The following is a 22,776-nucleotide window of genomic DNA, read 5'->3' as shown; positions in this document are numbered from 1 at the left end:
CTAACAATGAACGACTGCATTTTTATGAACTAACGTTAACAGAGATGAATAAATAATGTAATAAATGTATTGATCATTGTTTGTTCATGTTAGTTAATACACTAACTAATGTTAACAAATCACACCTTATTGTAAAGTGTTACCCAGGAGTCACGTGATGTGCTCATGAACCTAGTCGCACTCGAGTAGAGCGTTTTGGCTCTTTTTGCTGATTTTTTCGTTTTGTTTTAAGTTTTATTCATTGGTGCTTTACCTGATTGCATGCAGTCGTAAACAGCAGGAGTTGTCTCCATCGGCTTCTCCGATTAAGAAGAAATCCAAGCCACTGTCTTTCTTTCCAGATTTTTCTGTGTGCTGGATGTGAGGGGTCCAGAGTGATTTTACCAGCCCTTTTGCTCACTCTGGATAAGTACAGTTCTTGGAGAGTGGGGAGGGTGCAGGGGGGTTACTCCTGAAGTCCGCGATCATCTCCACAGTTTTGAGTGTGTTCAGCTCCAGGTTGTTAAGACTGCACCAGACAGCCAGCTCCTTAACCTCCTGTCTGTAAGCAGACTCGTAAAGAGGGGTCTTTAGATGTGCAGTTGTTGGTGTAGAGGGAGAAGAGCAGTGGGGAGAGAACGCAGCCCTGAGGAGCTCCAGTGCTGATGGCACACCGTCTGGGCCTGCATTCCTTCTTTTGTTCTTTCTGAAGACCTGGCACACGTCATCTTCACTGATTTTAATTGTAGGTGTGGGGGAGAGGAAGGTTGCTAGAGGTGTTAATGGTTGTGTGGAGAGGTGTTCAGGGTGGGTGTGGGTTGTTTTTTCAAATCTACAGTAAAAGTCATTCAAATCGTCTGCCAGCTGTTGATTCTCCAGAGCGCTGGGGGATGGTGACTTGTAACTGGTGATATCCTTCATACCTTTCCACACTGAAGAAGGATCACTGGAAGAGAATTTGTTCTTTAGCTTGTCAGAATAATTCCTCTTTGCCACTCTAATATGTGACTATGGGGCCAAATGTTGGTGCTACACTAATGTGCAGGTTTTTGTTGACGCCACGGACCATATTAAGGGGTGCTGGCAGATCAAGGTTTGTTCTTGGTTTGATCTGCCATAGTTCATGGGAATGTGTTTGTTTTTTTGAATGGTAACGGGGAGGCTGGGGGGTGGTTTAATGGTAGACTCAACTGGTTTTATTTTCAAACTTGTATTTTGTCTTATTATGCAGTAATTCTGTTTGACACGTATAGGTTTTCTGGATTTTTTGCGAGGAAGAAAGATTTATATAGTGTTAGTTCAAGAATCCCATTTGAAAGAGGAGGATGTACGCAGGTGTAATAATAAGTTTTATGAAGTGGTATCTCACTCATCTTCGGATACTAAAACCAAGGGTGTCCTAATATTGGTCTGGAGGACTTTAAATATTACTATTTTAGAGAAAGGTTGTGATACAGAAGGTAGAATAACACATCTAAAAACAATATTGGAGAATAGGAATATTGTATTTCTCTCAGTATATGCCCCTTGTACTCCTGACCATACTTTTTTCTCTGTTTTGTCAACCTATCTCTTGAAGTTTTCAGATTTTGAAATTATATTGGGTGCAGATACGAATTCTGTAATGTTATCTATCTTAATGTTAAGATAGATCTGGACCAAAGGAATCACACTCTCAAGCTTTGTGTTCTAACAAACTTCGGCAATGTGTAACCTCATCCTCGTTGGTGGATAGTTGGCGTTTATTAAACCCTTCTGCTAAGTCTTTCACTTTCTTTTCTGCTACTCATAAATCCTATTCGCGAATTGACTATATTTTAATTTCTACTTCTTTATCTTCAGCTGTTCGTGATGCCGATATCTGTTCCTTATCTTTGTCAGATCATGATGGAAATTTGTGCAGGTTATCTTTGATCCTTCGGCCATCTCGTGCCACTAGATGGCGATTTAACCCTAAATTGTTACAGGATGAAAACTTTTGCAGTCAATACAGAAATAAATTTGCTGAGTTTATTGAAATTAACCAAGGTTCAGTGGATGATCATCGAACGCTTTGGAATGCAGTTAAATGATTTATAAGGAATAACTAAATTTCATATGCCTCTTTCCTTCAGAAAAACCGACACAAAAAGATAGTTGAACTGGAATCACAGCTCCAGAATCTGACTAGAGATAATCAGCATTGTTTCTCAGACAATACACTCAGTAAAATCATGGCGGTTAGGTCCGAACTCAATTCATTACTGAGATCCAGGGCAGAATTCCTGATCCAAAGATCCAGGCAGAATTATTATTTTCAAGGGAGTAGACCAAGCCACCTTTTAGCCCTAAGATTACACAACAATGAAAAGTTTGCTAATATTTCAGCAGTGAAATCCCAATCTGGGCTCATTATGATCGACCCAAAGACACAAATATCGCCTTTCACTCTTTTTACTCTAACCTCTATACTTCTTCCGCTGATGGTGACCCTGACACTTTTACATCTTTTCTGTCCAACCTTGATTAACCTAGGCTGTCAGATTCAGATTTGGAATACCTGGCTGAACCGATCTCTCTTCAGGAGCTGGAGTCAGCAATTCGATCTATGAACAAGGGGAAATCCCAGGCATAGATGGCATTCCAATCGAATTGTATACTACTTTTTGGTTGGATTTAGGCCCCCTCGTGTTAGATATGATAAATTTTTCAGTTACTCAAGGCTCATTTCACCCATCTATTAATATAGCTGTTATTTCTCTCTTGTTAAAAAAAGATAGAGATCCTACTTCCTGTTCTAGTTACCGGCCACTTTCTTTGATAGGGACTGATGTTAAATTATATGCTAAAGTACTATCTCGTCGTCTTGAGAAATTTATGAATAGGCTAGTTCATCATGACCAAACAGGATTCATTAAATCTCGCTCAGCTTCGGATAATTTACGCAGGTTATATCATATTATTAATTCAAAGAATAGTTTGTCCTCTCCTTGTGCAGTATTATCTCTAGATACGAAAGCTTTTGACCAGCTAGAATGGAACTATTTATGGGCGGTTCTACAGCATCTGGGTCTGGGATCGAGTTTGATAAATATGATAAAAGTTCTGTATGCCAATCCAGCAGCCACTGTTCTCACAGGTGCTGTTCGCTCTAACCCATTCTTTATACATCGAGGTACTCGTCAGTGTTGCCCGCTGTCTCCTCTGTTATTTACCCTATCCTTGGAATCCTTAGCTCAAGCGATCCGACAATCTGAAATGATTTCTCCCATAAATATACGGAATACTCATCATCATATTTCTTTGTTTGCTGATGATATCTTATTGTTTTTGGAGAAGCCGTCACGTTCTACTCCTCATGTGCAGAATTTGACCATTTTGGATCTCTCTCAGGGTTTAAAATTAATTGGAGAAAGTCATGTTTACTTCCCCTCAATTCTAAAATTGATTCCATGTCCCTTTCTATATCTATTCCATTGTTTCAAAACTTTAAAGGGGTGGTTTACTGCCTTTTTTCTTTGCTTGATTGTGTTTATGGGGTGCAATATAACATGTCTTCGTGTTTCGTTTGTTAAAAAAACGCCTTATTTTTCATAAATTTCACCTTTATTGTAAGCCACTTTCTCCTCTGTCATTTGAACGACCGGTTGACTTCCTGATTCTATGAAACCACTCCCTCAGAAACAGGCAATGGGCTCAGATTGGTTTGTTGGGCCGGTGTGTTGTGATTGGCTAAACTGCGTACTGCACACTGTCCGGAAACTTCACACCTATTACCTTTACGGGCGACAGTTGCATGTGCTCCGGTCAAATGTAAATAATGGTGTCAATATTGCCGTATCAGTTTGAGCCAGAATCAGACCCAGAAAGCGGTAATGAAGAGAGTCAAGCAGAACCTCTGCAAACATGGCTCTTACAAAACGTTTCTGAATGGTACATTTTTTTTTTTTTTTTATTATTCTTTCAAAGAATTTCGATACGCTGTTACTTGAAAATGCTACTGCTGTTTGTTAGCTTTTGAGATACGGTTTTCTCCTGATTAAACATTTAATATAACTGAATACATGACTGAGTAATTACATGAAAAATTACGTCATAAAGTATACATGGAAAATACATTTACAAAATTAGTACATAATTACAAATTTGGGTCCAAAATGTTTTTACGCGTTTATAGACACACGAAATAGCATAACTAACTGGCTACTAAAGCCAGCGTTGGCATTTGTTTACGTCCTTGATAAAACTGAAACATTACGTCTGAAATTATACATGCAAATACATTTCAAATTATTAAATCTTACTTACAGGTTGTGGCCCAACAACTGCCGCCTCTGGTTTTAAAGTTGGAACTGCTCCATGTTTTAGTGATAGTTTCTGGTTGAATCCGGCATTGAACTCATGTAGATTCTGGAAGCTGTCTTCCGTAAAATACGCAGCACAGAGAGCTAAGTTACGATTGTAATTGTCAGGAACATAATCAAACATAAATTTTAACCATTGCTGACGAACTACAGCGTCCGTAGGAAGCCCGAACACAGAAGACCTGACAGCTGGGTGAAAATAACACACTTTCGACGGCATGGCTACAGCTCTCCACTATAACTCTTCCTCTTCGACAAAGCCGCAGAACATGGCCTTGCCCCCTTTTTTGCATGTTCCGGAGGGAGGGTTGATGTAAATTTATGGGTTTGTTACATATAAAGCCCGGGAAGTATCTCGTTGTAGTCCCATTTGAGTCGTTTTTGTAGGCATTAAACTTCCTGATTTTTAAAAGACCATATCTCTGCTTACGTTGAACTTTCAGTGCAGCAACTTTGCAGATACTGTTCATCCACCAACAGCAACATTACACACTATTTAAAAGGAAAAAAGTGAAATCACAATCAACCACCCCTTTAAATACTTGGGGATAGATGTTTTTCCTTCCCTGCAGGAAATCGTCTCAAAAAACGTATCCTCAGATTTGGAAAATTGGTCTCGTCTTCCTACTTCTTTTCAGGCCCGTATATCGGTGATTAAAATGAATGTTCTCCCATGTATCAATTTCTTTTCTCCCATGATTCCTCTCGCTCCACCAGTTGGCTACTGGAATAAACTAGATGCATGTGTTTCACGGTATATATGGGATGGGAAACATCCTCGTTTTAAACTGACTACCTTACAACGATGTAGATTACATGGAGGTCTTTCTTTCCCTAATATTAGACTGTATGCTCAAGCCTTTTCCCTCCGCCCTTTATCATAATAATAATAATAATAATTCATTACATTTATATAGCGCTTTTCTGCTTTTCTAAGCACTCAAAGCGCTCTACATTGTGAGGGGTGGTGTCTCCTCGTCCACCACCAGTGTGCAGCATCCACCTGGATGATGCGACGGCAGCCATAGTGCGCCAGAACGCCCACCACACACCAGCTTACTGGTGGAGAGGAGACAGTGATGAAGCCAATCAGTGTATGGGGATGATTAGGAGGCCATTATGGTCAGAGACCAATGGGGAAATTTGGCCAGGATGCCGAGGTCACACCTCTACTCTTTTCGAAAGACATCCTGGGATTTTTAATGACCACAGAGAGTCAGGACCTCGGTTTAACGTCTCATCCGAAAGACGGGTTATCAGTTAGGTTTGATCCTGACGCTTCTGTGTCTTGGAGAGCAATTGAGGAATCTATCGTTTATCCGTATAAATTGAAGCATCTTGTTTTCTCGGGAGTTCCGCTTAGGCAGTGTAAATCTCAGTTTGGTCCCATTGTAACCCATCTCCTCTCCACATGGAGGGATGTTGAATGACGTTCACAACTAGCTACAAAATGGCATAGGCATTCGTCTATTTTCCACAATAATAACCTTTTGTCAGGCAGTACTCCAATCCTTCCAGAATCTTAAAACTCAATATAATCTGCCAGGCACCTCCTTTTTTATGTATTTGTGTATTAGATCGGCCCTATGGGCATATGGGGTGCCTTGAAACACTCAACTGCCTGTTCACCTTTTGCACAAACTAATCCTTCCTTCTGAGGAATCTCCCTCCTCTGCTTCAGTCATCTATCTCTTTCTTCTTGAGCATTCATTCAAACCTTTATCTATTACTACTTTTTGGGCTAAGGATCTTAATGAGGATGTGCATGTTTTATTTTCCGATCAGGTATGGGGTATGTTTAAATTGTCTTCTAAAAACCCTAATCACCAAATGATTCATTGGAAATTGCTGCAGAGGGTTTACTTGACTCCAATGAAACGTTTTTATATGAATCTGTCGTCTTCTCCTAAGTGTAGTCTCTGTTTCCAAGGAGTTTTAGGCACGTTTTTGCATGTTTTTTGGGAGTGCCCCTTTCTCTCACCTTTTTGGACTCAGCTCTCACTGGACCTATCATATTTGTTGGGTACTGAGATATGTTTGACTCCGCGCCATTTTTTCATGAATGACTTCACCTTGTCCGTCCAACAAAGATCTTTACTGTTAGCTGCTCTCACAGCAGCAAAAAATTGCTGGTCAACCGTTGGAATCCTCCTCACACAATGGACAGACGAACCTGGACTGTGTATTTGTTGGACATTATCTCGATGGAACGCTCTTCTTCTCGTATACATGGATCTAACGTGAAAACTGTTCATTCATGGCATTCAGCTTTTAATGTTTGTCGTCTTTTCTAAAATCTTTGTAAAAATTGTTATTGTTATTTGTTTATCTATTAATATTAATTAATGTGTTTGTTTATTTTTATTTATTTATTTGTTAAGTCTACGAAGGTGTGGGTTCTAAATTTGTACAGCTGCTTTTTGTTTTGTACTACTGTTCCACAAAATCAAACTTAATAAACAGTTGTTAACAAAAAAAAAAAACTGTTACCCAATTAATTAGTTATTTTATTTACTCGATCAACAGCACTAATACATTTTTCCGGTTTAACGTTGTTAAAAATATTTAACGCAGTTAAGAGGCATTTTTTCTGACAAATTTTAATTTGTTACTTTTTGTTGTTTTTTACAAAATTTGTTACTTTGTTAGGTGTGTACTTTGGCATGATATCTTGGAATAATAAAGCTGTAAATTCATAAACACATTATTGCTGGAAGACACTGGAGTTTGATGGAAAACATTTGGTTACCGTTTTGCTTGTAACATTCAGCCCTTTCTTTCTGATGCTTTCTTTCATATTTCTGCTCCACATTGATTACATAGACTAAGCCATAATTCTCAGCATCTTGTTGCCATGATGTGATGTTTGACAGTGTGCTGAATATTGTAGGACAGCAGTGGTCACAGGAAGAACATTGTGTCCTCACTCACAGACTTGAACACTGCACACAAAGATGTTTACTCCTCACTAATAGGAAACTAAATGACTATGTGTCTGTGAGAATGTGGATGTTTGTACTGTTCTGGTGTGTTAGATTGCACCTTGGTTCTGAACAATCCAATTACTAGGAAACAAGACACTCTTCCTGTAAAAGGAAGCACAAGCCTTTATTCCTCTGATAGCACTGTCCTTTAAGGCCTCTCACAGGCTGACTCTTGTACTCTTCTCCAACTATTTGCCGTATATTTTAAAATATATTTTTTGAGCATCTTCTTCAATCAATCAAACCCTTGCAAGAATTTATTAGAAAATATTCAGTACTCACCCTCATATTGCAGCTACATTTCCTTATCTCAAATTTGGGCAAGTCGGTCCACTTTGTGACCATCTTGGCAACAATTCTGGACATCTTTATTTCTATGTAGGTAGTAGTTTTAGTAACATCTGTAAGTAAATCAGAAGTAAAAATCATATAAAGTATCATACATATAGCTTTAAGATTATTCTTCTTTTTTTCATTGTAAGAGCTGCACAGTGTTAAGTTTAACTGATGAAGATTTATTTAATTGTAGGTTTTTTAAAATCATAAGCACTATTACAAAGTTAGTGCTTATCATAAGCACTATTAGAAAGTCTGTTCTGTAGGGTTACCACAGTCAGGAAAGCATGAATATATCAGGGAATATTTCAAGTTGTGATTTCTAGGTCTGGAAAAGTCATGAAATTTTCTGTAGTGAATATGAATTTTTCTGGTTTTGCTGTGCTCTAAAATATTGCATCAGCTAGATTAAAGGATTTTGCCTGCAAGACAGCATTGAGGAGGTTATTGGAGACATTTTTGCATTATAAAGTATAATCATTTTAATCTATTAATAAAGAGAAATAGGTTATTACCTATCATACAGTTCAAATCCACCTTTACGATCTCTAAAACTAAAATGGACGGACGGATAGATAGATAGTGATTGATTTAATTTGATTGATTGATCGATCGATCGATTTTCTTTGGCATGTGATCATCCCTCAATTTCTATCCCTCCATCAGTCTGAGATTGTCTTTTTTGTTTAGCTATGTGTCATAGCCAACACTTGAGCAGACAGCCAACACACTTCACCCAACAAGAACATCAGCTGCAATGCTGCCTACATCACTGTAGCACTTATGGTGCCATTTAGTGACAGTTTCTTAAACACTGGCCAGGGACTCCATCCTGGGAGAGCTCCACGGGGGGGTTTGGATAGCTGTCTCCTCGGATAAAAGGATTCAGTAAGTACATCTAGCGCACAGGCTGGCTGAGAGTTGCTACAGGCGATGCACTTAGATGCCAGTCCCTCAACTCCATCCTGCGGTAGTGTGAACATGTTGTGACAGTGATATAATGATGTTTGTAGACACAAGCAGTGGCATGAAGTGGGAAGTATTTAGTGAACTTTATGGTAGCATCTCACCGCTCTGTGTTTTAAGAGAGATTTGTCTTGGAAGTTTTAAATATTGCAGGTTTTTTTTCAGCACTCCAGTACTCTGGCTATGGATAAATTCTTAATTTAACCATATTTATTAGCAGTTTCATGATGTGCTGATGTTGGCATACTTGACAGATCCTATCTATTCACCCACAAGCTCTGTGAACTATTGTCCCTTCAAAAACACATGGCTTGATGTCTCAATGTGTCTGTTAAATGTTACTGTGTGTTCTTTTCAGAGCTGTGAAAGACTCAGCAGGCGGCTCAGATTCAGGGAGAGAAACTGTCCCGAAAGGTTACCACAGAGTCAATGCTGCAGGTAAGAGCTGCTACGAGTCATTGTCTGCATACATGCCATAGAGACGCAGAGCATTCATTCATTATCACTCAGAAAACTATGATCTATCTGTCTATCTCTCTGTCTGTCTGTTTATCTGTCGTTCTATCATTCTATCTATCATTCTTTCTATCTTTCTGTCATTGTATGTCTGTCTGTCTCTGTCTGCTGTTCTATCTGTCTGTCTGTCTGTCTGTTTTTCCATCTGTTCTGTCATTCTATCTGTCTGTCTGCCTCTGTCTGTCTATCTGTTTATCTATATGTTTATCTGTCTATTGTTCTTTCTATCTGTCGTTCTATCTGTCTATCTATTGTTCTGTCATTCTATATATCTTTCGTTCTATCTATCTGTCGTTCTGTCTGTCTGTCTGCCTGCCTGCCTGCCTGCCTGTGTCTGTCTGTCTATCTATCTGTCTATTGTTCCTTCTATCTGTCATTCTATCTATCTGTCTATCTATCTGTCTGTCTGTCTGTCTGTCTGTCTGTCTATCGATCGTTCTATCTATCGTTCTATCTATCTATCTATCTATCGTTCTATCGTTCTATCTATCATTCTTTCTATCATTCTATCTGTCATTGTCTGTCTGTCTGTCAGTCATTTATCTATCGTTCTATCTGTCATTGTCTGTCTGTCTGTCAGTCATTTATCTATCGTTCTATCTGTCTATATCAGTTCTGTAGTGCATTCAGCTAGGTCAAAAGCTCTCAACAGAGCCTCTCTTTATAACCTCGGGCAGCATTTACATTCCACATGCTTTTTATGCTCCCTCCATCCTTTGGTGAGGAAGAGGTGGAAAATACATAAAAATCAGGCGACACACACACAAACATAATGCTTGTCAGATCCCCCGTTTAAGAATATTAAACACTGCAATTAGGATTCTGCTGTGAGGAAGGAGAGGGAAAGAGGGGGCGAGCGAGAGAAAGACAGAGGTAGCCAAGCCTGGAAGTTTCTGTAATTAGGAGGTTGGCACTCCGTGTGAACCCACCAAGGTGTCAACGCTCATCTTTCCACTTCCACCTGATCAGAAAGACCCCCACGCCAGAGCAGGGAGCGGGGGAGGGCAAGGAGAGAGAGAGACAGCCCTGCTTTCAGGAGACTCGAGGCTGCTGCTCCCTGCGTTGTGTTGTTTTTGCACTACGTGCTCCCTATACTGATGTGTAGAACATAAATTTTTGATGAAGCATCCGCAGGCTCTCAGCTGTAGATTTCTGTAGGTAGACGCTGCAGTGTTTTTCACAAGTTGTGCGGGTCCATGGTGCCTGATTAACTTCACCCTGAGCTGTCTGTCTGCTCAATACGCTTCATTGTGGCTTATGGCTACAGTTAATGATGCATATTGGTAATGATTTTAGGGTAAAGCTCAGATTGTGATATCAGGATGATTTCTTTCTTTATAATATGTATATTCAGTTGTGGCCAGTTGTACCCTTTGTGTGCCCTCTTTAAAGAAGTGGCATAACAGATGTTTACATACAGTTTTGGACACTTTATTCTTAGCTACAATGTAAGAATTTCAGTGAATTATATACAAAATATAATACCAATCAGAATTAAAATCTATAAACACATGATACTTTTACTCACTTCATTATGTAAAATCTTTTGCTAAATAGTTGTGTTGTTGTTGTTTTATAAAATCCATTTTTAATTGTGAAACTTTTTTTTAGGGGCCAGTGTTTTTACAAAATACAAAGTGATAACTATAATTGTCATACATAACAAATCAACATAACAACAATAGCAATTGGAGCACTCCAGTCCTCTGGCTATGGATAAAGTCTTAATTTATCCATATTTATGAGCAGTTTCATGATGTGCTGATGTTACCATACATGTCAGATCTATTCACCCACAAGCTCCATTGGTCCTTATGTAGCTCCACTGAAAATCAATGAAGCCTTTTATGAATGAGTCCCTCATTTGAATGGCAAAGATGAATCTCAAACCAGGACTTTTCAAAAAGGACAAAAGTCCATTTGTGTTAATTGAGTTGATATTTTGTATTATTTAAAAATGTATCACATTACAGAGCTTAATCAGGGCAGTGATTTAAAAAACAAACAAAAAAAAACAAATATTAGCATCTGCAAGTGGTGTGTAAAACTAAAATAAATATATTTGACCCAGTTATTATTGGCCTCTTTCAGTTCTTGTTCACAATCCCATCAACTAAACCTCTTATAACTCCTAGAACTAAAGGATGTTGCTTAAACCTAAAAGTGGTCAAATTGAAAATGCATCCTGTCATCACAGTGTTCAAAATGCACTTTTGTGACAAATAGCCCGTTATTTAAACCATTAGCCAACCTGTACCAGAGCTGTCATGCCAGACATCACAAACCACGCAAGAAAGTATTCTACAAGAAAAAAATAAATAAATAAATAAAACAACAACCGCAAATGCTACACACATTTCACAATTGATAGAAAAGGACAGAATGGATTTATCCTCTTCGAGCTTGTAAATGCTGAGTATGCAATTACCCCTATAATGGAAGCGTTGTGTCCAAATTGGAGCCATTAAAGTGATTTAACAGAGGGAAGATTGAGCCTGGCATTTCTGAGACTGTGTACACATGGGGAGTTAAGAAATGTTTAATCACTGGGTTTTAGGGCCTATTAGGGTGTGAAAAAAGGGCTAGTGCGAGCCAGAACTTGCCACGGTGCTGAGGCACTCATTAAGTCATACTTTTATTGCATTCTGTTTTATTTCTTCATAATACCCTGCTAATTATTTTCGTTGATTTTGGGCTGAGAGTCTTTGGGATCTTGCGTTCATGTACTTTGACACGTGAGTTAGGGGCTTGTTGTTTCCTACCCTATTGTTCCTTCCTTTGAAACAGAGAGAGGTTATTATATATATGTGCTATGTATTTATATATTTCTTTCATCTTAGTTTTTGAAGTTCTGTCATTGATTTAGCTTAGTCTGGAACATTCCGTTCATGTGTTGTCAGAACTTGTTTACACCTGATACTAATATCCGTCTCTGGTGATCCAAAGACTACTGGTCTCCCAACACACTGCGTCTCAGATGTGTTTTCTGTTACCACTTGTGATCAGATTTTTAGGAGAGGGTCTCTGGTTTTGTGACTTCAAATATCTGTGTCACTATGCACTGTTACCGCATGGTGAAAAATGATAGAAAAATTTAGATTGAAAAATACGTCTAGTTATTTCTAGACATATTCGAATTTAATTGAAAGGTCACATGTTAAAATGTCTTTGTCAGCAGGATTCTTGAAAAAACGTTAATCCCCCTTCTTTGGTTTACAACATTTAGTTTTGTTCTTGGAGTCCATCAGTCCAAAATGGGTATAGAAAGTGTCCATAATCCCACGAGTTCCGTATCTTTCTTCTTTTATATCATGACAGACGTCACTCTGTAGTTGCAGACATATCAGCCTTATCTGGTCATTTACGTTTTCTTCTAACCTAATTTTCTCTGTTTGATCTGGCTTAAAGGGGCTTCTTGAAAACGCACCCAACGTATTGATGTGAAAGAGGATGCAGCTTCTCCCTTTTTCCCTGCCACAAGAAGAAAGAAGACTGCTTTATTTCCCCCTCCTCATCCCCGCTGCCTCTCTCCGCTTTAGCTCTTTTAGCACACCGGGTTTTATCTAGCCGGCCAAGGCTGCAGAGAAATGGGCACCCTGGTGAGACCCAGTAAAGCATTTATTAGCAGCTTTGCACAGCGGCATTATAATGGCAGCCGCAGAGCCACTCAAGTTTGGCCTTTTACTTTCTTGTGAAGTTCAGCCACACATGAAAAAAAGAAGCAGCCCACCCTCTAATATATTCCCCATTTGATATCGTATCGGGAGAGCGAGGGATGAAGGCTGCCTTACAAAGGGAGCAGGCAGAAGGAAAATGTAAATAAAAGTCCTTGGAGGCTTTTGTGTCTGGCTGTTGTAGTTTGCAAAAGTGAGAATCACGTGTTCCCATTCGTACTGCCCAGTGGAGCTTTTGAACTCTGGCTGTTTGAAAAATCCCATCAGAGGCTTTGTGTATGGGCTCTGTACCATAACTTTCCCCGGCTGAACAATACCGGACTGCCAGGAAGCCTTTTCCCACAATCGCCTTCAACTTGGGGTGCTAGTGTAAGTAAAGAATTCCCACTGTCCGGAAAAAAGGGGAATAGCTACAAAGAGAGCGGATGAGCGCCTTTCTTTGCTCTCTCTCTCTCTCCGCTTCCTGTCCCTCTCCCCCAAAAAATCTCTAGGTTTTTTTTCAGGGTCAGCCCCTTTTATCTGTTTAATTTTTAAATTTTCCACGTCGTTTCAGTGTGTGCCCATTTAGTCGTTTTAATGTCGAGCACGGAAAACGTTAAATAAGCGGTTACAAGACTGTGAGGGCAGTTGGCAGGACGCACCCTGATTTTTGGATGTTGCCCACTTCTCTCTTTCACTTGCCCTTTCTCTCTCTCTCTTTCTCTCTTCTCCATCCATGTGTAGGCGAGACACTCCTTCATCGAGCCTGCAAGAGCAACCAGGTGGAGACGTTGCTTCGTATCCTCAGCGTGCCTGGAATGGACGTCAACATTAAAGGTAGGTTTCTATTTTCCTCCCCAGCCCTCAGTAGAATCGTCCCATTTCTTCTGTTTTCATTTTTTGTGTGCTAAACCGTTAATTCACACAAAGGAAAGCGTACGTCACACGTCTAACCTTTTAGATCAAATGTAAGGGTGTGTCTGGTAGGTTCGGACACTGTTTTAGGCTCGGTTTACTATTTTGGCGTCAAGCTAATTTTGTGCATGCCTTTCGCTTTCCGATCTTGTTTTGATATCTTATTGTAATCTTGGTTATTTTTTTGCCATATACCTTGATGAAAATTCCACTTGCATTGTTTCATACAATGTTGCGCTATTTTTTTGTTTTGTTGTAAGTTTTCTTTCACTCAAAAAGGATTTCTTTGAAAATGCCATTTCAGAATGAGTATGTTTGCACAATTTTTGTAATGACATAGAGACTGTTTACGATTGAGGCCTCTTTGCTAAAAAAATTTTTTTATTTATTTTTTATTTTTTTATATAGTCTTCTTTCACTCGAAAAGACTACAGAGCGAATCTTAAAATGGGATATTTTTTTTATTTTTTATTTATAGCAAACAATTGCATTTTAGAATCAGTATGTTTGTGCTGTTATGTTATGATGTACAGAAATGTTTGCAATTGAGGCCACTTCGTTTAAAAAAAAATTTGTTTTTTGTTGTTGTTTTGTTTGTTTTTTTCACCAAAAAACTGCATTGGAAGTTTTAAGACAGGATTTATACGAGAACTACTAGCATACAATTGGATTTTAGAGTCTGTTTGCGCAATTATGGTATAACGTACAGAAATGTTTACAATTGAGGCAGCTTTGCTAAAATAAATTCAAATAATTGATGTTTTGTTTATCTTTATTGTTATCCTAACTCTAATTTCAACAAATACATTCTATATTTAATAATATACTGGACAAAAAAAAATCCATTGTTTAATAATTTACTTTCCATTTAATGTAGCAATGTAATAGCGAATAGTTGGTTTTTAATGTTAGAAAAACACAATGAAGAGAAACAGTATCTTTTGATGAGGCATTTTGTTTTGATATATTCTGACATTGAATTTAAATTCTTATTAATATACAATTATATGGCAACAAATAAAAGTACCTATTATGCATGTGCAAATTATACAGATTTATTTGCATTCTGACATCAGCGAATAGTTTTTAATGAAGGACATAATATGCATAAAATTTAGTATATGTATAGTTTTTTTGTTTTGTTTGTCAAGCTTGACCTTGTCAGTGTATGTAGGCACCAAAATCCTCACAGTATATTTTGCGTCACTGTTTGTAGATCACGCTGGTTGGACGCCCCTTCATGAAGCCTGTAACCATGGCAGCACAGAGTGTGTGAAGGCCCTGCTCCAGCACTGCCCCAACCTGCAGCTGGGCAGTCAGGTCCAGGGAGTCAGTCCGCTACACGATGCCCTGCTGAACCAACACACAAACATCGCCAAGATGCTGCTGCGGCGTGGCGGTGAGTGCCCGACATACACGTGTATATACATTCTGAGATCAGACCTTCACAAAACAACGCATACAAACACACATATGCACACACTCAATGCATGAAGATTCATACTGTGAATACAGATCTTCTTCACATAAGAGGGCTGAAAACATGAGAGCGCATGCACACAGTCACGCTTGCGTAAACGTAAACCCTTCAACGGCAACTTTAAAGAAGCTGTTGAATTTCAAAAAAGTGATGAGTTCACTTGTTCCTCCTGGTTCAGTCTGTCACGAGTCTTTTATCCAGTCACAATCAAACAGGCCCTTCTATGAGAGTCTGACTCGTATTGAATACCATATTTCACCGTATTACTTCAAAACATGCTCATATTCCGATTCCTTGGAGAATGACGCTGAATTTATGGAGTCATATGGAAATGCCTGTCTTACTGGAATAAATAAGGAGAAAACAGTTTCGGTTGCCATGTGTGATGTCAGTATAAACAAACTGATGAGTGAAAGCGGCAGAAAGTCATATTACAGTGGCATTACATGTGTAAACAAACAAGTGCTTTGTAGAAATCTGTTAAATCCAGGCCTCTCCTGTGGCTTAACAGTCGAGTTCTACCACACACACACATAGTGTCGTCTTCTGCCATTCAGGGTTCAAGCTTTTTTACATTCTTTTTGCTATAAAAACCATCCATCTGCAGGAATAACCCATCGGCGTGGATGATGCTGTTAGCATCCTCCTGAAGAGATTAGACAAGTCAGGTCTGCGGCTCTCGTGAAATTCACATGCTGGTTTTTCATGGGGGAAATCTGTCAGAACAGAAATGTTTTGGCGCGCCTGGCTGTTTGCGTGCCACATGCAATCGATGTTTGTGAGCTTTGAAGCCAGCGCGACATGTGTCAATGCGGTAAGCGCGGAATGGCTTGACGACGGGGAGGGACTTGAGGAGAGACAAAATGAGACAGGCTCCTGGTTTCCCACACGCCTTACTGTCACTCTCTCTCTCTCTCTCTCTCTCTCTCTCTCGCTCGCTCGCTCGCTTCTCCATTTTGACTAATTATAGTTAATTTGATTTTGCTCCCCTATTAGCTCATGTAGATATTCTGGCCTCAAAAAGTAAATTAGATTGGGATTGTTTGGTCCCGGTGAGAATGTTTTTTTTTTTTCTTCACTCATTTTTCTTCTTGCTGACTGAGATTGCCCCTATACCAATGCATGAAAGGAGGTCAGGAAAAGATGCTCTTTTTTCATGAAATTAGAATTGTGATGTGTCTGGGAAACAGACAGCCGACAAGATCCCTAATAAGACACGGAGGTGCACACACATTCAACCTGAGGACTGATCCCTGTCATTTGGCATCTTATTCACAGATGATCATTATTTGGATTCAGTTTAGATAGTTCACTTATGTCCTGAGCTTTATTTTGTTTAATAGAAGTTTAATTTAATTCACCATTTTTAATAATTTTGCCTTTCTGATTATCTTCCCATGTGATAAATTATTTTAAAAAATAAATTAATTAACAAAAAATAGACTGAGGATCAGTCCTCCAGGTTGCCAAAAAAAGTATAATAATAATTAAAATATATATATATATATTTTTTTTACACCATTCCCACAGCAATGGAAAGTAAATACAGATTTTAATAAATCATGGAAAAGTGGACATTGAATGTAGATTTTTCTCAGCTATGAATTTTTTATGGGCTTAAATTGTCCTTTTATTTATTTATTTATTTATCCCTTGCCTTTTTTATCCTTGTCTATCAATTGCTAGAAAATGACTTGAAAAGTCATGGGAAATCATTGTTTAAAGGGATAGTTAACCCAAAATGAAAAATAATGTACTCGCATGTTGTTCCAAACCTGTATGAGAAGATATTTTGAAGAATGTAGGTAACCAAACAGTCGCTGGTCCCCACTGACTTCCATATTATGGGGGGGAAAAAATGGAAGTTGAAACTCAGCCAGTTTGTTTGTCAACTCTCTTCACTCTCTTCAGCAGAAATAGAAATCATACAGATTTGAAACAACTTGAGGATGAGTAAATGTTTTCATTTCTGGGAGACCTATCCCTTTAAAAAGCATGGAACTCTTATGGACAATAAAATTATTATTAAATATTACTAGGTAAATTGTTTTAGATAGATTTTAGTGCCTTTTTATATAAGATGCCTAGAATTTAAAAGTGTTTCCTCTTATGAGTCGGATTCACAAAGTTGCTCATTATCAATAGGTCATTATTATTGAATAAAGAAAACCATTTAATAAAACATACAGAAATAAAGGAAGAGATTCAGACAAAATGTTGGCGTTCAAGTTAATGTACTTTCTTCACAACACGCTGGCATACTTCTAGAATAAAAATGATTGGATAATTTACATTAAACGTTCACCTCGCTCTCACTGTTGCTTTCTACTTCCAAGGTCATACAACTCTTATATTGTGTAAAACACGGCTTTCTTAATCCCAGCATTCTCAGCATGAAATAATAATGAATGTTGGTGGATGGGTGGGTGAGAGGGTGAAAGACAAGACCCTCCTTCTCCTGCCCGTGGGTACTGGCATGCTAACCATGCCATGGCCGAGGGCAGGGACGGGTGTCATCAGCTTGCCTAGCCCAAGGCTGCCAGCTCAAACCTCCCCCCAACACACACACACACACACACACACACACACACAGAGACACATTGTAAGTGTGGTGGAGCGTAATTTCACTCAGCCATTTCCTGATTAGTATTGCATGTGGCTTCCAGCACCCGGTAGCTTGTATCAAAAGAATAGCAGAGCGAATAACGCCCATGAAAAAGCCTTCGAGTTACTGCCATGGCCTTCGAATCTTAATGGCTTGATGGTGGCTGTGAATACAGTTCTGTTTTCAGGACTGGAATGTATTAAGGCTAGCTGGCATGACTTGGGCTCTCTCATACGAGGGTCAGCTTCTAACAGCTTCTTCTAAGTTTGTTCTGCTCAGTCCTATTCACAACGTACAGAAAATAACTATCACTTTAAACCGAATTGAGGTTTCCTGTAAGTGCTCAACATCGCCTTTGATGAGATCCTGATGCAGGTCTAATGTCATTTATGTAGCCGTTTGTGCATCTAGAGCATCAAGTTATTAATATGAGAAAATTAGTGAACATTTAGCATTAATTTCAGAATGACTTAGCATTTGGTTTTTTCCCCCTTTTAAATTAGATTTGCATTATTATTTCAGACATTTTGAGTTCACTGTAGGTAAACTGATTGCTGTAATCAGTATCTGCCTGACTTACATCAGTAGATATTTGATAAAACTTTGCAGTATTTTTTGTCCATGCAATGAAAGTCAGTTGGGTCAAATGATGTTTTCAACCCAGTTAAATGGGTGAAAACATTCCTTAAAATATCTTTAATTTTCCACAAAAGTAAGTTATACAGGTTTGAAAGACATGAGGTGAGTAAATTGTCAACATGTTCATTCTTGGGTGAACTAACCCTTTAAAATTGTTGCAAATACCATTTTAACATAGTCTGTGAATATATGTTATATAAATAAAGTAGTTTTACCCAAACAGTCTTTTTGAGTAAAACTATAATCCATGTCATTGTACTTCTCCAGCATTGTCTCATGACTTTCTGAAGCTCTCAGAATCATTGTTGCCACCAAAATTTGACCATACATCAATCATTTCTCGACCATATATTTCCTACCCATTGTCGATAGTATAGACAGTAACTCAGTAACAGCCATGATTTCTTTAGTTGTGGTATTAGAGTATAAAACACTTAAAGGCTTAGAGCTTCTCGGTGCTGTCCAGCACTGTAATGACAAACGATGGTTCAATGTCTTTTTTAATAAGGCTGATTTCAAACGCAGTTGTTCTCCTTTTCTTCCACTCTGTGTACATTAATAGGAGTATTTCCCCCTCGCATTTTGCATTGAAACCGCGTTAGATTAAAGCTCTGGCAAAGCTCTCCATTTAGTCATTACACAACTCCTCATGCTCTGTTTGTTTGTTTGTTTGTGCTAGTCACACCAAATACATTAATCAGCTTCTCTTCTCAGACTTCTCTCCCTCTATCCCTGTTTTTCTTTCCTTCAGTCTCTCTCTCCCTCTGATTGCGAGTGCCTTTGAGCTTCCTCTGCATAATTTTTCTCCTACTAAAATGCATAATTAACCAAGTCACTTCCTCACACTGAGCTCACCAGGCTTTCAGCTGTGCCTCTGTTAGGATCAATACCGAATGTTTGACTCTCTACTTGGTGTGTGTATGAGTTCAACCAAACTTGCAGCATGCTTTTTTCTTTAAAAATGGCTCAGATACTCTCTTTGAAATATTTACTAAAATACTTGCACAGTAATGACAACAGCCACAACCACGACAAGCAGCGGGACATTTTGTCAGTTGTACTGGTTTGTGATTTTTGTTGCATTGTGCGGGATATGCCCTGCTAATACCGACGTTTCATCGGTTTAAAATCTTGCTGCATATAACCACAAGTTAAACAACAAATACCTACTCATTGAATTTCGATTTTGGATAATAAAATTACTTAATAAAACTACTCCGCCCAATCTAGTTGTGTAATACCTGTGGTTAGGACACATGCTTTTGGGAAAATGGGCACATCCAGATGTATTGGACACAGCTGCAAGACAAAAAGAGATGGCTACACATTGATATTAAAGCTGCAAAAAAAAAAAAAAAAGTCAGTAAATAGTAGTTGAAATGTTGCTTTGTTTCTAATGAAGTTTGGAGCAATAATATCAGTATGCAAACATTTTCTCTTTTTTTAACTCAAGATTCACATTAATAGCTTTATTAGTACTTAAGTTGTTTGTATGTAGTCAAACATAGCCAGACTGTTTATTATTGGCTATTGGCATGTACTTTCTGCTCATTCTGGCCAAGAACTGCCCAAATGGCATTTTATATGTGTGTGTGTGTGTGTGTGTGTGTGTATTAGGGATGCTCCGATCAGGACATTTGCAGCCGATACCGAGTACAGATTTCTTGTCATGGTGATCGGCCGATATCGATGCCGATTCTGATGCTTCAAGCTTTATATAACAACATATGTAATAATGTTATATAAATAATCACAAAAAGTATTCCTTATACAGTGAATTTTAATATTCCTTTAAAATGGTGTTTATGCATAACGTGTATCAGGATACTTAATATAAGACACAAATAAATGCAAACAAAATGTTTCTGATGCAACCCAAGGCAGAGATGGGCTTGGACTCGAGTCGCATGTTTATAGCCTTCAGACTTGACTTGACCTGAAATGACTCCAGACTTTACTCGACTCGAGGAAAAGGACTTGTGAATATTTAAAAGAAACTCTTTTAAAAGAGTCTTTTATCCTTAAATACTTATATAACTGATTTTCAAAAGGCGGACCTCATCCGCACCCTGCCATCCATCCGGACCGCGAGCCGTAACAGCAGCACCATTTTAAGTGAGCAGCATGTCAACAGCGGAGCGATTCACATAACAAGCGCTCAGGCTCGTTTATGGTAAATATCTTTCAGCGCTATATACTCTAGTATTTTTATCTAAAGTATATTGTGCGTCGGCACCAAGTTCAAGAGCTGCCGCAGTTATTTTAACAATGACAGAAACATGGCGAGAGGCAAAATTATAGATTACTTTCACTAAAATACAGCAGAAAAAAAAAAACAATGCTGCAAATATAGTTATTTTATCTATTTATCTATCTATTCTATAACCTACGACTCAAACCAAATGTAACAAGACATTTCTGATCTACATTTAGCATCATTAATCTGTAGGCTAAGTACATTTATATATATTTAAACACCAATATGGAGAAGTCTGATGTAACTTATAAGGTTTAATACTGTTCAATATAAGACTGAAGAGGAAAAAAGAAATAGAAACATTAAAACTACTGAAAGAACAAAACGGAGTAGTTTGATCATGGTTATCCACGGGCGCTGCGGATAATCCGCAGGTCGGGTAATAAAAAATGCATTCTGATTATTTGCGGGTGGGTCGCATGTGGATAAAATAAATCATAAATGATGCAATATTAACTAAATTTTTCTAAAATAATTTTTTTCATTAGGCAGATGATTTCATTTTTGTGTGTGTGTGTTCGCCTGATCGGGAAGTTGCAGTGACAGAAACGGTGACATTCCAGATAAAGTTTAAAAGGAGTAAAGCCTCTGTTAATGCTATTGAGTAGGCTAATATGGCCAAAGAAGATATTATGTTTTGTAAATAAATGTTCATAGAGCAGCCGCGATCAGCTCCAGTGCCCGTGCCGTAAAGCCTGGGCTCCGCAGACACGTGCAGTGATGCGTAGATCAGCTCTAACGTCACTGAATCTGCTGTTAAAAATGAACCACCCATTCATCATATCATCATGCAAAACATACACGACATATAACGAATTTTTCATTGTTTCTCGAAACGTCATAGCATTTCCACACTGGCGATTACTTGCAGCACATGTCCCCACGTATCATATACGTCGTCACGCTGTTGACATCATCAAATTGCGATCGGTTCGTGAGATCGGCTAAATGTATGAGTACCGATCGAGTCATAAAATGTGATTATCGGCCGATACCGATCTCCGGCCGATCGATCGGAGCATCCCTAGTGTGTATGTATGTATGTATGTATGTACACACTTACATTACATTTAGTCATTTAGCAGACACTTTTATCCAAAGCAACTCGCATATGAGGACAATAGGATCGACTTGATCGATTTGCTGCAAGTCAATGAAGTGTTTTTGTATTTATCTATTGGGATTATTATTATTTTTAATTATTAGTTTATAATTTAGCTCTGCTGTCTTGTTTACTTTGCTGTGTAAAGCACTTTGGTCAACTCTAAATTGTGTTTAAATGTGCTGTATAAATAAACAATAGAAGCAATCAAATCCAACAAGGCCATATGCAAGTGCTGTGACAAGTCTCAGTTAGTCTAGCGTAGTACACACAGCAGGGTTTTTTATAATAAATAAAAAGAAAACGTAGATAGAATAGAAAAAGAATAGAGAACACTAGTGTTAGAGGGTAAATTTTTTTTAATAAATAAAAAGAAAACAAGTAGATAAAATGGAAATAGAATAGAGAGGGTTAATATTAAATAATATTATTTATATCTTATTCTATTTATACCAATCTGGCACAGTTTGGACAATCCAGTGATCAGTTCTCATTGCACAACTACCTTGCCAAAACAACGTTTTTTCCACATGGACTGGTGCACTTTGACTCACAGAAGATAATGAGATCAGAACTGGTGATTTCATCCAGCTCTTGCCATTTCCATGTGCAATATGCATCATACTGTGGTCTGGCGTGCTGTGTGAGGCTGAGACTAGATCGTTGAAACCGACTCAAATTTTATAGAGCTCCATCTGCGTGCCATAACCGACACTGTGCTGCTCTGATAATCTAGGTGGGATGAATGAGACCTATCTTTATCAGTCTAGCATAGTGGCATTGAGGGGTCTGCTCTATGTTTGTAACATGAACCGAGGAGGGGCTCGTGCGGTTCGAGTTCGATGCCAGGGAATCAGGTTTACAAAAAGCTTCTGTTGTGCCCCCCATGCACAGTAATCTGTCCTAATCTGTGCCTGCCTGGCGTTTTGTCTTGGTCAATCTCTGTTAGCTCAGTGTAATGTGATTTCACACACACACACACACAAACAGACTTGCGTTGG

The 22,776-nt window shown here is 38.5% G+C and overlaps 1 protein-coding gene across 1 annotated transcript in view; it reads left to right on the top strand.

The window, feature by feature from the left end:
* Positions 1-22,776, top strand: part of LOC306870430 (SMC5-SMC6 complex localization factor protein 1-like) — a 39,103-nt gene that overhangs the window by 11,842 nt on the left and 4,485 nt on the right. Inside the window, exons 16-18 of the mRNA XM_079417697.1 lie at positions 8,967-9,046; positions 13,522-13,614; positions 14,909-15,091. Coding sequence (XP_079273823.1) covers positions 8,967-9,046; positions 13,522-13,614; positions 14,909-15,091 — 356 coding nt within the window. The remainder of the gene's footprint in view (positions 1-8,966; positions 9,047-13,521; positions 13,615-14,908; positions 15,092-22,776) is intronic.

Source organism: Barbus barbus (genome assembly GCF_936440315.1).
Source record: "Barbus barbus genome assembly, chromosome: 5".
Classification (NCBI taxonomy): Eukaryota; Metazoa; Chordata; class Actinopteri; order Cypriniformes; family Cyprinidae; genus Barbus; species Barbus barbus.
Note: the sequence above shows the minus strand (reverse complement) of the source record. Positions and strands in the feature narration are given on the sequence as shown.